The sequence below is a fragment of the Oncorhynchus keta genome, chromosome 1 (assembly GCF_023373465.1).
Source record: "Oncorhynchus keta strain PuntledgeMale-10-30-2019 chromosome 1, Oket_V2, whole genome shotgun sequence".
In the NCBI taxonomy this organism is placed as follows: Eukaryota; Metazoa; Chordata; class Actinopteri; order Salmoniformes; family Salmonidae; genus Oncorhynchus; species Oncorhynchus keta.
The window spans coordinates 65745964-65760707 of NC_068421.1; the positions used below are offsets into that span (position 1 = coordinate 65745964).

A 14744-nucleotide genomic window follows, 5' to 3' on the forward strand; every position below is an offset into this window, starting at 1 on the left:
TTTTCCTTGAAGGCCAGAAAGCTCAATTTTAGTCTCATCTGACCAGAGTACCTTCTTCCATATGTTTGGGGTGTCTCCCACATGATGTTTGGCGAACACCAAACGTGTTTGCTTATTTTTTTCTTTAAGCAATGGCTTTTTTCTGGACACTCTTCCGTAAAGCCCACTGTGGAGTGTACGGCTTAAAGTGGTCCAATGAACAGCTACTCCAATCTCCGCTGTGGAGCTTTGCAGCTCCTTCAGGGGTATCTTTGGTCTCTTTGTTTCCGCTCTGATTAATGCCCTCCTTGCCTGGTCCATGAGTTTTGGTGGGCGGCCCTCTCTTGGCAGGTTTGTTGTGGTGCCATATTCTTTCCATTTTTTAATAATGGATTTAAATGGTGCTCTGTGGGATGTTCAAAGTTTCTGAATTTTTTTTATAACCCAAACCTGATCTGTACTTCTCCACAACTTTGTCCCTGACCTGTTTGGAGAGCTTCTTGGTCTTCGTGGTGCCGCTTGCTTGGTGGTGCCACTTGCTTAGTGGTGTTGCAGACTCTGGGGCCTTTCAGAACAGGTGTATATATATACTGAGATCATGTGAACTTAAATAAAGTCCACCTGTGTGCAATCTAATAAATTATGTGACTTCTGAAGGTAATTGGTTGCACCAGATCTTATTTAGGGGCTTCATAGCAACCATTTTCTGTGGGGTTTTGTATAATTTCTTTAAACAAGTAATTTTTAAAATTTCACTTCACCAATTTGGACTATTTTGTGTATGTCCATTGCATGAAATCCAAATAAAAATACATTTAAAATTACAGGTTGTAATGCAAAAAAAAAGGAAAAATGCCAAGAGGGATGAATACTTTTGCAAGGCACTGTAGCCAAATAAACTGTATGGTTTCCCGATTCGCAGAGGGAGGACCTCACACAATATCATGTGACTCCAAATTGACTTTGATATGATGGATATTATATCAATATATGCGGATAAAGGCTTTTCCACTGCTATTTCTCGCATAATTAATTTTACCGACACAAAAAGATCCCACCATGTTGAACGAACAAATGATCTGTCAGCATTTTAAAAATTGTACCGAAACTCCTTGTTCAATCACAGCTGTCTTGATTTTTTTTTTATCCATAGATTGCTTACAGGGTAAGGAAACCAATGTAATTTTGTAATTTGGATGAAAAATATCACTTTAACATTGGGTGGGGGAGAGACTTAAAATAAAATAATCTAATAGCAGAAACAGCATCTAGTGGTCAGAACCTGGTAATATCAGGATGTAGGATGGGACATAAACCTTCAACAACTCATTTTGCTGAACAGGGGGAAAAAATCCAATCACCAAATTCACTGAGAATACGTTTCACAGGATGAAGAAATAATACTCTGAGCCGCAGCTCCATACATACTGAAAAGGAAAATGTGCAATCGTTGTCGATTTGGGATTGGCGTCTTTGTTATTGTTCAAATTTTTCTGGGTCCAAATTGGATGTCATGTACTATATTTATTGAATATTATATGAATCCTATAATTTTAAAATACCCAATTTGCAATCAATTCGCTTAATTTCTCAGAGTTCAAATGATATTTCAACGAAATAATGTTGCAGGAATGCTAATCTAACCTTTTTCTAACTGCATTAACAATTCCAGAACAATCTGAGATGTGCTTTTTAAGGTAGAAATGACTGATTATTCTATCAGTACAGCTAAACGCCACATCATAAACCCGAATATGAACAAATGTTGCCACTGAAACATTTGTTTACATTGGCCACCCTCCAAGTTACCCCCCACTCAAGCCCCTCAACATGTCGCCTCAGTCACTAGCACTTACGGGAGCTAGAGGTATGAAGGGGGAAACAGTTGGTTATCTCAATGGGGAAGGTTAAACAAACAAGTGTATATCTAACAGCCAATCAGAGCCTGAGACAGTCAGAGTAGTAACAGGCTGCACCAGTGCAGAGTTGTTCTACATACAGCAGTACAGTAAGGAGACCTGGGGATCTCTCAAACAGGAACAGTAAACACACTCTACTGGCTGACCGACTGGCCCCATGTTGGTCAAGGCTGGCCTGGCTGACAAAGGCCTGTTTGTTTGTCCTTCGTCTGTTAGTTCTGACGTAACATTTAAATATATAATTTGGGAACGCCACAATGTTGTAAGGCCTCCAGATTACAGTCAGTCTTACTCACATCTTTTCGAAGGAACATGTCCTTCATTGTGTTCATACTTGAAGAATGTACAATACAGGCATGATAACCTATAACCCCTATTACTAGCCTGTTCGACCTCTCTTTCGTATCGTCTGAGATTCCCAAAGATTGGAAAGCTGCCGCGGTCATCCCCCTCTTCAAAGGGGGTGACACTCTAGACCCAAACTGCTACAGACCTATATCTATCCTACCTATTCTTTCTAAGGTCTTCGAAAGCCAAGTTTACAAACAGATTACTGACCATTTCGAAACCCACCATACCTTCTCCGCTATGCAATCTGGTTTCCGAGCTGGTCATGGGTGCACCTCAGCCACGCTCAAGGTTCTAAACGACATCATAACCGCCATCGATAAGAGACATTACTGTGCAGCCGTATTCATCGACCTGGCCAAGGCTTTCGATTCTGTCAATCACAACATTCTTATTGGCAGACTCAACAGCCTTGGTTTCTCAAATGATTGCCTCGCCTGGTTTACCAACTACTTCTCTGATAGAGTTCAGTGTGTCAAATCGGAGGGCCTGTTGTCTGGACCTCTGACAGTCTCTATGGGTGTGCCACAGGGTTCAATTCTCGGGCCGACTCTCTTTTCTGTATACATCAATGATGTTGCTCTTGCTGCTGGTGATTCTCTGATCCACCTCTACGCAGACGACACCATTCTGTATACTTCTGGCCCCTCCTTGGACACTGTTTTAACTAACCCCCCAGACGAGCTTCAATGCCAAACAACTCTCCTTCCGTGGCCTCCAACTGCTCTTAAACGCAAGTAAAACTAAATGTATGCTTTTCAATCGATCGCTGCCCGCACCTGCTCGCCCGTCCAGCATCACTACTCTGGACGGCTCTGACTTAGAATACGTGGACAACTACAAATACCTGGGTGTCTGATTAGACTGTAAACTCTCCTTCCAGACTCACATTAAGCATCTCCAATCCAAAATTAAATCGCAACAAAGCATCCTTCACTCATGCTGCCAAACATACCCTCGTAAAACTGACCATCCTACCGATCCTCGACTTCGGTGACGTCATCTATAAAATAGCCTCCAACACTCTACTCAACAAACTGGATGCAGTCTATCACAGTGCCATCCGTTTTGTCACCAAAGCCCCATACACTACCCACCATTGCGACCTGTACGCTCTCGTTGGTTGGCCCTCGCTTCATACTCGTCGCCAAACCCACTGGCTACAGGTTATCTATATGTCTCTGCTAGGTAAAGCCCCGCCTTATCTCAGCTCACTGGTCACCATAGCAGCACCCACTCGTAGCACGCGCTCCAGCAGGTATATCTCACTGGTCACCCCCAAAGCCAATTCCTCCTTTGGTCGTCTTTCCTTCCAGTTCTCTGCTGCCCATGACTTGAACGAATTGCAAAAATCTCTGAAGCTGGAGACTCACATCTCCCTCACTAGCTTTAAGCACCAGCTGTCAGAGCATTTTACAGATCACTGCAGCTGTACTTAGCCTATCTGTAAACAGCCCATCTATCTACCTACCTCATCCCCATACTGGTATTTATTTATTTATTTTGCTCCTTTGCACCCCAGTATCTCTACCTGCACATTCATCTTCTGCCGATCTACTATTCCAGTGTTTAATTGCTATATTGTAATTACTTCGCCACCATGGCCTATTTATTTCCTTAACTTACCTCATGTGCACTCACTGTATATAGAGTTTTTGTTTTATTTTGTTCTACTGTATTATTGACTGTATGTTTTGTTTATTCCATGTGTAACTCTGTGTTGTTGTATGTGTCGAATTGCTACGCTTTATCTTGGCCAGGTCGCAGTTGCAAACTTGTTCTCAACTAGCCTACCTGGTTAAATAAAGGTGAAATAAAATAAAATAAAAATAAGTATATTTTGTCTTTGTACTGGATCATTTGAGGAGGGTCATTTCTCTTGAAGCATACCAAAAAATGTGATTTCCACTAGAAGAAAACTAGTCCCAGTTGCCAGAGCCTGGGATAAACATTTATCATTATACACAATAAGATACTTTATTGCAAATCAACAATGTTAGAGAGGACACACTGTGCAAGACGGTGCAGTACAACAGGGAAACAAGAGTACAGTAATACTGATCTCTTTTTGCATCTCCTATCCTCAAGCATTTCTATGGAAGCACAGCCAGGCAAGTGAGGCTAGACAGCTGGTTCACTGTGGGAGTGGGAGACCAAGGATCTGCAGGTGAACCAGGTACCAGAGCAGCTCCACACAAAAACGGTCGGTCACATCTGAGGAATTCACTGGTGAGGAATTATTATTTTAAATGATCCCCATATATTCCTTTCACTATTGGTACAGCGGTGTGAATGTGAGTGTCTTAAACATTGTGAAGTCAGCATCTATTCCAATCGAAGCTTTGTTTTCATTGCTTTCTTGCCCTCTGCCATCACTAGCTCACCTTTCTCTCCCGCCAGCAGTAGGTCTGACAGCTCATTAGACCGCCCCTCCAAAGCAAAAACTTTCCCTCTTCACAGCCCGAACTGATCTTGCTGGCTCAAAGCAAAACGTTGACCAGACTTCCATTCACCAGAGCAGTGACTGTGATACAGGTTCTCTCCTCCTTTTGCCTCCAATTCTTTCCTCCAGGCCTCATGACACCTCTGAGGGGAGATTTAGTGTTAGTTCTCAGTCCAGGCCAGCACACGCTGCTGGTAAGTCTTAGATCATGCTCTCCCCTCCAGCCCCGGCTGTGACAGGCAGCCTTTTCAATATCTGCATGGTTTTCAATCCAATGAGGTCAAACCATAAAACACACTGACAACAGGATAATTGCTATTGTGCTGGACTGAATATGATCAATAAAATAGGATAAAGGCCTTTGTGCTATACTGAATATGATCAATAAAAGAGGGCCTCTGCTCTGTCATTGGGTGAGGAGGTAAATAGATCTCGGATTAGTCATGTCAGGAAACTTGATTGACAGTAGCTACAGTGATGGGACCTAGATGTTCTTTACCATTCGGCCATCAGATTTGCCACCAATGCTCCTTATAGGACACATCACTGCATTCTATACTCCTCTGTAAACTGTTCATCTCTGTATACTCGTTGCAAGACCCACTGGTTGATGCTCATTTATAAAATCCTCTTAGGCCTCACTCCCCTCTATCTGAGATATCTACTGCAGCGCTCATTCTCCACATACAACACCCATTCTGCCAGTCACATTCTGTTAAAGGTCTCCAAAGCACACACATCCCTGGGTTGCTCCTCTTTTCAGTTCGCTGCAGCTAGCGACTGGAACGAGCTGAAACAAACACTCAAACTGGACAGTTTTATCTCAATCTCTTCATTCAAACACTCAACCATGGACACTCTTACTGACAGTTGTGGCTGCTTTGTATGATGTATTGTTGTCTTTACCTTCTTGACCTTTGTGCTGTTGACTTTGCCCAATGTTGTGTTGCTACCATGTTGTTGTCATGTTGTGTTGCTACCATGTTGTTGTCATGTTGTGTTGCTACCATGCTGTGTTGTCATGTTTTGCTGTTATGTTGTTGTCTTAGGTCTCTCTTTATGTAGTGTTGTGTCTCTCTTGTTGTGATGTGTGTTTTGTCCAATATTTATATTGTATTTATTTATTTTTTAAATCCCAGGCTCCCGTCCCCAAAGGAGGCCTTTTGCCTTTTGGTACACCGTCATTGTAAATAAGAATTTGTTCTTAACTGGCTTGCCTAGTTAAATAAAGGTTAAATAAATACAAATTAAATATACATATATATATATATAGCACACCCTGCCCCCCTTCACTCACACAGACGGGCAGTTATCTCCTCTGGCCCAGTCAGTCAGCACTCTCGCCAGCTGCTATCCAAATGACCACTAGCTCTGTACACCCCTTCCTCTCACAACAGACTGCAGAGTAACACAGTAAATAATAGGGGAGCCTTCTTCCTCAGATCACCACGCAGTGGAGGGTGATGACAGTAACACAATCCCCCAATAAACATCTCCTTTGAGCTGGTAATCAAGGAGGATGTGTCAGTCTTGTTTATTAAGAAATTATTTACCAGAAGAAGAAAAAAGAAAAAAAGAAAATCAACATTATTGGTGTTTACAGCCTCACTGCTGGGCTGAGAACTGTAAAGGAATCAAATGGTATTTATTCCCACAACAACAACAACAAAAATCCTAGTCTAATATCAAGTGATTTCTTACATTACTTGCTTATTATTATATGCTACATTTTTGTCTAACCATAGCCTAGGTTTATTTGTAAATGATACCAGTTTTCTACTCTGAAGGTTTGATGATTATAGACCTTTTCAATCAAAGCTTAGTGCAACTGTGCAGCTGTTTAATGAAAATGGGCAAGAGAAGTGCAGCTCCAAGGCTCTCCAAACATACCAAGCATTGGCAGGTCTCTGTTTAAAAGAAGAAAGTGCAATCGAAAATGCTTGGCGAGTGCCCAAGGCAAGTGTCTAAATTGGAAATGATGTGGGTCCTAAAGTAGATATCTGGCCTTCCTTTGCTCAAGCTATGGTTCAAACAAGACAGTTAGTGTTGAAAAATCCAACAAGAGCCTCAGCTGTTTAACCAGGATATTGCACAATGCGTCCTGCCATCCAGTCTGTTACTGGAAAATCAGCTCCAGACTTGAATTCCAGCCCTTCTTATTAATTCCTGATCCTGGACCCAAGGGACTCAAGTAAACACTGAAATTCTGAGAAAATGAGAGACGAGTGGTTTTCAGCAGAAAAACACAGTATCCGGGGTGTGTGAATCTGCATTTCTGTGCAAATGAGAGTAAAATGTTTTTGTTTGTTTTCTTTGTATTATGGGGTATAATCTGGACATATGCCACTTAAGAGAGGCTGTTTTCCCTTGGCTTTTAAATGGCCTCATGGGTATTATAGGTCTTTGCATTTTGGTAAAATAAAAATGACTTATTCTGTTCTGTACTCCCTTATAATGTTGACATATGCAGTCAACTTCAGTTCTACCGGTTGGTAAATTGTTTGTAATGTCAATTTTTTAAGAACAAAGACATATTCTAAATGTAGATTAGTAGAACATCTAAACAGATAAGTTATAAGGAAAATTACTTTTTCGAAATGAGTTAGGTATGCGTCATCGTGCAAGCTATGTGTATGATCAGACTTCATGTTCTCTTGAACACGTCTTACAGTCTTGTACTACTCTGGTAAGTAGGCTCAAACTAATTCATGGATAATTCTGGTGTCACATGAGACCCGGAGACTATGGTGAAAGACTACCTACTCGGCCAAAGCTCTGGGAGTTGTGGAAGCTGACATCCGTGTCAGCCATGGCCATTGGAGACCTTTACTGGAAAGGTTCCGGCAGGAGGACTCCAGCTATCAAGATCTGTGTATAACATGCTTATCTTCACATTTGAGATAAGGAATTAACCTGGTGACACTCTTTCCTTCCTGGCTAAAGTCTTTCGTAACATGACCGACTTACAGAAAAGGAATCCATATTTGGATTATTATAATGACAATGACCTGCAACAACCTGGTCCAAAAGAAATTAGGGAGCACAAAGACTGCTGTTTTCTCATCAGCATAAGAGTTCAATCTGTGTTCTCCAATGTAGGCTTTTGCCATTGCCTGTATCAGGGAGCTTACAAGTTCTGAAGATAATTCTACTTTTGAAGTTATCTTTCTTTGTTGAGCTAAAAGCAAAGGTGGGTGCTTTTGTAGTCTTTGGTCTAGGCCTGTTTCAAGTATATTTTTGGATTCTAGCTTGAGCTTAAAAAACAGCCAGCTTTTGCCTCGTCTCTCCCTCAACACTTCAGACCATACACTTCATTCCAGGAGTATGATGAGCATCTCCAAGCTCTTTTTGCTGTAGTGTGTGACTACATGGCTGGTCTCATAAAATGCATTGCTAGATCATTTGCATCTCATGAGTCCCTTGGGTCAGTGTTCTGTGATGATGATATGTAATGAAGGAAGACATGATGGTCTGATAAAACTAAAGACTGCAGCAATAGTAAACTTGTCATTACACCCCTAAATCCTGTAGAAATAGAACAAGATGATAATGTAAAAGGACAGCTAGTTGATGGTTGTGTGCAGCATTGATAAACAATGTAAGGCTGTGTGTGTATGTATACCTGCCATATCTCCCAGAGTCAGCTGGTTATTACTGTTTACATGAACATCTGAAAATCATAACTGGCTGGCAAGCTTGAGTGCAGTGTTTTTTTTTTTACTTCGGTTAGCCAGCTGCCAGCGCCACATAATAAAGGCAGCACCAATTTGTAAAAATCCTTCGCATGTCAAACCTTGAATTTATTTAAATACTGTATAGCTGGCCAGCAAGCTAACCAGTAGCTATTCGCTAATGACCTACCTGGTATGGTGGCGGTGGTTCCTGATCTGGATCTGCCCCATCACCATAACTAGCTCTATCCGATAGTGATTCATGAAGCAAGGAAATATCATCCGAGGTTGGAGATTTTAGACAATTCCCCATCTCCTCGACGTCAAACTCCTTATATCTTTGTCGCTTTGCAACGCCCACAGGCGACTTTTTCTAACCTTTCAGTCAAAATTCGCACCGTATGCTATCAATATTATGGGCTTCAACACATTGCAAATGATCTAACAAGCTAGGAGAGCTGTGATGTTCAACAAAAACAAAACATCCCTACACAAAGAGCCTGACTGGCCACCTAGCAAATGTACACCCTCAAACTGAAGTGATTTAGCGGTTGTTTGCTAGATAGAACTCTCACAACGCCTGTGTGCAGGTTGAACGTAATAATGCTAAACACCTATTAGTTATTAATGCTCTAAAAACGGATTCTCATCTTCAGACTGAAGACCATTTGAAAGGGACTTTCCAGCTCCGTCAAACGCGGGGAAGGTAACGAACGTAGCAACATGAAACACCGCCCCTTGATGCACGGACCAATCAACTGCCATCTGTATTAAGGAAGCTCTCCACCATCTCACCAATCAGACCGTTGTTAAAAAAATGATACATCATTATATTTGGTCATATTTAACATGAATTACAATGTAACAAGCAAGTATGTAGCTAAGTACAGATTGATAGTTAGTTGTTCGTTGGCAGTTTTCTACATAACTGCGTCTGCATGTACACTAGTAGTAGTGCGTAATCACATGGAAACGTTATTTCAGTAGCAGTTACTGTGGTATAAAATGCCTATACCTACTATGTTAAATGCAATATATTTGTAATTTCTGTGTTTTATTGAAGGAGGGGATACAGTTGAGTTGAACGTGCCTTACAGCACGTCGTAGTTGGTTCCTGGCTGCCTAATATGGCAGTTTTGACTGTTCCTAGTCACTTTATACTGTTATATGAAATAAGTACACAAACAATACCAATTTGAAAACCAGACAGCAGCTTGGTGTTCAGAGTGCAGTTCATCCAAAAGCAAATGGCTCATACAAGAGTAAAAAAAATAACCAGACTCAATTTCAGCTACTTATCATTTAATCTTAAATTAAAAAGCAAACATTCAGTATGTACAGGCCCAGGAATGTCAATCTGTTTAGTAGCCAGTTCCCATATAATATGCTGACCTCAACATCACAGTGCTAATAAGATTGTTTGTACTAATATCAGTTAATTCAAAGAAAACCATGGAACAAAACAAGTAATGTCTAACATAATAATTTGAACATCCCAAACTACAATCATCTCTATATTTAAAATAAATCAATGTCTACATTTCCTCCGCCCGTTAGAAAAGTCTAAATGAATGACAGGTCAATTGCTTTCACCCAAAACCATATTCTAAGTATGAATAAATCATCTCTGATTACACTTAAACTTGAGACACCATTCTAGTGCTTGGGGTTGGATACTCATCTTGTTGTACATAAAGTTTCAATAATCATAGAACATGAAAAAGGAGAAAAAAAATCTAATTACAAATAACATTGGTCGTACACAGTCTATTAGCTCATTTATTACACAGGAAAGGAACTATTTAATATATAATAGTTTCCTATAAGTCATTCTTGTATAGGTTGATGTTGGAGGTGTATATTTATATATATGGAAGGCTCTAGTGGTTGTCAACGCTTCACTTACTACAGATGGAACTGTTTGTTTGAGCTCAAGTACTGCTGGATTGTGTCCACATTAAGATAACAAGGAAGGAGTCTGCCTTTCTAAAAGACACATTCATCTGTCCACTTAAAACGAGACAATTTAGTAAAAGGCGCCATTACAGTTAATAAATAAATACAGACAAAATAACCCCTTAACCATCACACGTGTATTCCTGCAATGTGAGTTTGCACGGTTGGATGACTTAACTTTGTGCAGTCAGTGGGCACTATTTTCACAAAAATTCAGTTGGACTGGTCATGCATGCCTTCACAGAAAGTGTTTCAGTTGACCCAATGTGCCGAAACTTCCATTGAGCTGTTCAGAGTGGGGAAAGGAGGGTGAAAATGAAGAAATAAGAATAAATCCAGTAGAATCACAGAGATAAAAGCATTAGGGAAGGAGGTTATCTGCCATAGAACATTGTCAACCCAAGACAAGATTGGACACAGTGATTTTAGTCATTAGCTCCGAGCAGAGGTTAAAACCCAGGAAGGAGAATACCGTTAACCACTCGAATACTGTATGTTGCAAAAACCCTTGTGACAGGTGTGAAAATGCATGTTTGTCAGTGAATTTATGTATTTGTACTAGAGGGAGAATATTCAGGCATTGGTAACGAATAGGTTTTTGCAATGACGGATGAGACCCTGTAAATTTCCATCTATTAGTGAGGTATTTTCTATATATTGCGTAGATTTTCTTTGTCTGAGTAAATACTAGTGTCTGTATACTTTTGACTGTTTAGTGTAATAGTGTAGTGTTGTGTGTCTTTTTGAAAGCTTGATGGCTGGCAAGTCAAGCACTTGTTGCTGGTAGTGGGTGGTTTGGTACTCTGCCTCATCCCTGCTGCATTGGGCTGTGCACTTTGGGATGGCTGGACTTTGGGCCTGCCATGCCCTCCAGCTATGGGCTGGAGGGCATGGTGTGAATTCCATTCTCGCCTGTGGCCTTGGCCTTGTGCAAAGCAGCCTGGATTCTGAAATGTGTCCGCGATTCCATGGAGTAGTTTTTGTAACTTTGCCTTTAAATATTTGGGAAAGAGCAGATCAATGAAACAGCTTGACCAGATGATTTAACTATCTGTTTCTAATATAATTATTGTAAACAAGTCATGTTTAAGAATTCCAATGAACTACTGTAATGGGATGGGTAGAGATAATAATGTTGTGTAAGAACCAAGACACTCACTTGGCTGTCTCCAGTAGTTTGATTCCCTCCTCCTTCCTCCCTTGTTCCAGACATAGCAGCCCGTGCTCCAGCAGTGCATTGGGAACCAAGTAGTGATCAAACTTGATCTGTGTTTCACTGACAAGAGTAAAAATACAGCAGAGATCAGGATTTAAACAAGAAAGGAAGTATTTGCTAAACTTGTAAGGAATAGTAATCGAGTAGGTCTCTTCTACTGTCATGTGAAAATTGGAGTATGTGCTCAATATTGGTGTGTTTTGAGCTCACTTGCAGAGGACAAGGGTGAAGTAGTGCTCAGCCTCCTCCTGGTGTCCCAGGTGCTTCAGACAGAGACCTCTAAGTAGGCTCAGCAGACACTGGTCGTCTATGGAGAACTCGGTCCCTGAGGAACACAACATACGACACTCAGGCCCATCACTCTCTCACAATAGACTGTGTAGAGGCAATATCAAGTCTCTAAGGGGGACATGAGTTTGTGTTACTTACTTGGGCTACTTTCGAGTTTCGCCTGTGCCTCGTCCAGTGTTTTCAGCATGCCCTCTGTCAGGTCTTTGTGTTTCCCGATGACTGTGTAGCCGTTCCAGATATACATCATCTCCTGCAGAGGACAGACAAGGCCACAGGGTGTCACAGTTACACTGTAATAGTGAACATGCGGTCAGACCACGCAGTACTAATCTAGTCTTGAAAACCAGACCCTAGCCAACAGTAACTAGAGTCTGGTTTCTATGACAGACTTAATTTTTTACATTTTATTTTATTTGACCCCCTTTTCTCCCCAATTTCGTGGTATCCTATTGTTAGTAGTTGCTATTTTGTCTCATCGCTACAACTCCTGTATGGGCTCAGGAGAGGCTAAGGTCAAAAGCCATTAGTCCTCCGAAACACAACCCAACCAAGGCGCACTGCTTCTTAACACAGCGCGCATCCAACCCGGAAGCCAGCCGCACCAATGTGTCGGAGGAAACACCATGCACCTGGCGACCTGGTTAGCGTGTACTGCGCCCGGCCCGCCACATGAGTCACTAGTACGCGATGAGACAAGGAAATCCCTACCGGCCAAACCCGGACGACGCTAGGCCAATTGTGCGTCGCCCCATGGACCTCCCGGTCGCTCCCGGCTGCTACAGAGCCTGGGTGCGAACCCAGAGTCTCTGGTGGCACAGCCCAAGACCACTGCGCCACCCGGGAGGCAATGACGGACTCTTTTGGCAACTTCGATAATGGAAAGTAATTTGTTCCGTGGTGGGTCCTCTTCAGACAGACAACTCTCTCAACAAATCACAAGGCAGACATGCCAGAACATTGCGATTTTAAACCAAAGTTTGCAGGCAAAACCGTTCCAGTGGTTTTAGTGAAGGTAGTCGATGCACTTCCCACTTCAGAAATGCACTCATTAAAAATAACCTTGCTAGCTACATTTTACATTTTATTTAAGCAAATAAGGTAATGACGTAGGCAGCGACTCAGTTCTTCGATGCCAAAAAAGTCACCTAGGGCCGGGTTTCGGAGACTTGTACTGACCAGAGGAGGTGCAGGTAGTGTAACTGGGTTCTCAGTCAGGTAGCGACGGGCTTTTCGGATGGCAAACTTCTCAGTTGGCAAAGACTTTCCAGCAATTTTCTGCTTAAGCCCATGTACCTGCCTGGAATGGATAGACAATAGATAAATATAAGATAAAGATTCATTTGGTTAGAATGACTTCTTTTTGTTTTTATTTATTAGGATCCCCATTAACCGACGCCAATGGCGACAGCTTGTCTTACTGGGGTCCGACACATAACGAAGAAGACATTACAGACATTTTTTATTTTTTACAATTTACATACATTTAAAAACATTAACATGTAGTGTGTGTGTGTGTGCGCATCTATCAGTTACACATACATGTCAGTACATACACACAACAAGTAGGTCACATGGGTGAGAGCTGTTGTGCCATGAGGTGTTGCTTTATTTTTTAATATATTTTTGTATATTTTTTGACTGTTCACTTACGCTATATAAGATGGAAGGGAGTTCCATGCACTCATGGCTCTGTATAACACTGTACGTTTCCTTGAATTTGCTCTGGACCTAGGGACTGTGAAAAGACCTCTGGTGGCATGTCTGGTGGGGTAAGTGTGTGTGTCAGTGCTGTGTCGGAAAGTATTCAGAACTCTTGACTTTTTTTTTTATTAATTTTTTTACGTTACATCCTTATTCATCTATCACACCAGTGTTTAATTGGTATATTGTGATTACTTTGCCATCATGGCCTATTTATTGCCTTTACCTCCCTTATCTTACCTCATTTGCACTCACTGTATATAGACTTTTTCTACTGTATTATTGACTCTATGTTTGTTTATTCCGTGTGTAACTCTGTGTTGTTGTATGTGTCGAACTGCTTTGCTTTATTTTGACCAGGTCACAGTTGTAAATGAGAACTTGTTCTCAACTAGCCTACCTGGTTAAATAAAGGTGAATTAAATCAATAAAATATATTTAAAAATTGATTAAATTTGTCATGGTGTGGCCCTCTTTGGGTATAGCGAGTACCACCTCCCCTCTCTCTCACTCTCCCTCCTACACCCAGGTTCTGTTATCTTAGGTTGTAAATTCCTGGAGGAGACTTTCTCCTCATGGCCAGGCAGTATAGAGAGAGGGTTTCACAGTAGAACAAAGGAAATTCTTCTACATCACAGAACTTCAGAACTGAACAATATCCATGTTTTGGAGAATGTGTAAATGGTCGGTGGAGTAGCCAGCTACGACCCGGTCCGTTTTGTTTCATGTTGTGACCTCATGAAAGACAATACAGCCACATGACCATAACTCTGTTTATACAGGAGCCTCCGTTATGAGGTGTGGGTCTAATTATTGTATAAAATAAATGAGTAAAGATGAAACTATTTGTGAAATTATGTAATGTGATGTTGAACCGTTAATGCGAGAGAATTGTATTTCCGTCAAAGTTTAAGTCATTGGCCCGCCCCCGTCAGCACAGACATGATCTGGCTCATGGGACAGCCCTTTTCTACTGTTACGCATAAAACCCCCACCTGAAGAAACCCACTTCAGACCATGCATACCTCGGTCAGCTGAGGGAGCGAAGGTTGAGTAGAGACCACAAAAACCTTAGTTTAAGCTAAGGTTGTAATGGTTGTTGAAACACTGAGACTACCAATCCCGACAATAAGAGCAAATCTTAGATACTAATTACTAGTCTGCAGCTAGAAATTATGTTAACCTGAGATGTGAGGACCGACAACCGCCGAAACATCTAT

The 14744-nt window shown here is 41.5% G+C and overlaps 2 protein-coding genes across 6 annotated transcripts in view; both read right to left on the reverse strand.

The window, feature by feature from the left end:
- The window catches only part of rnf11b (ring finger protein 11b), a 37915-nt gene extending 28861 nt beyond the window's left edge, over positions 1 to 9054 (reverse strand). The window contains exon 1 of the mRNA XM_035782064.1: positions 8551 to 9054. Within this exon, the coding sequence (XP_035637957.1) occupies positions 8551 to 8673 (123 nt within the window). The 5' untranslated portion in view covers positions 8674 to 9054. The remainder of the gene's footprint in view (positions 1 to 8550) is intronic.
- A 591-nt stretch (positions 9055 to 9645) lies between these two features.
- The window catches only part of ttc39a (tetratricopeptide repeat domain 39A), a 42173-nt gene continuing 37074 nt past the window's right edge, over positions 9646 to 14744 (reverse strand). For all 5 annotated transcript variants that reach the window (XM_035782086.1, XM_035782093.1, XM_035782078.2 and 2 more), the window contains 5 exons: positions 13000 to 13120; positions 11962 to 12073; positions 11743 to 11857; positions 11476 to 11592; positions 9646 to 11308 (listed from right to left, as the gene is read on the reverse strand). In XM_035782086.1, coding sequence (XP_035637979.1) covers positions 11191 to 11308; positions 11476 to 11592; positions 11743 to 11857; positions 11962 to 12073; positions 13000 to 13120 — 583 coding nt within the window. In that variant the 3' untranslated portion in view covers positions 9646 to 11190. The remainder of the gene's footprint in view (positions 11309 to 11475; positions 11593 to 11742; positions 11858 to 11961; positions 12074 to 12999; positions 13121 to 14744) is intronic.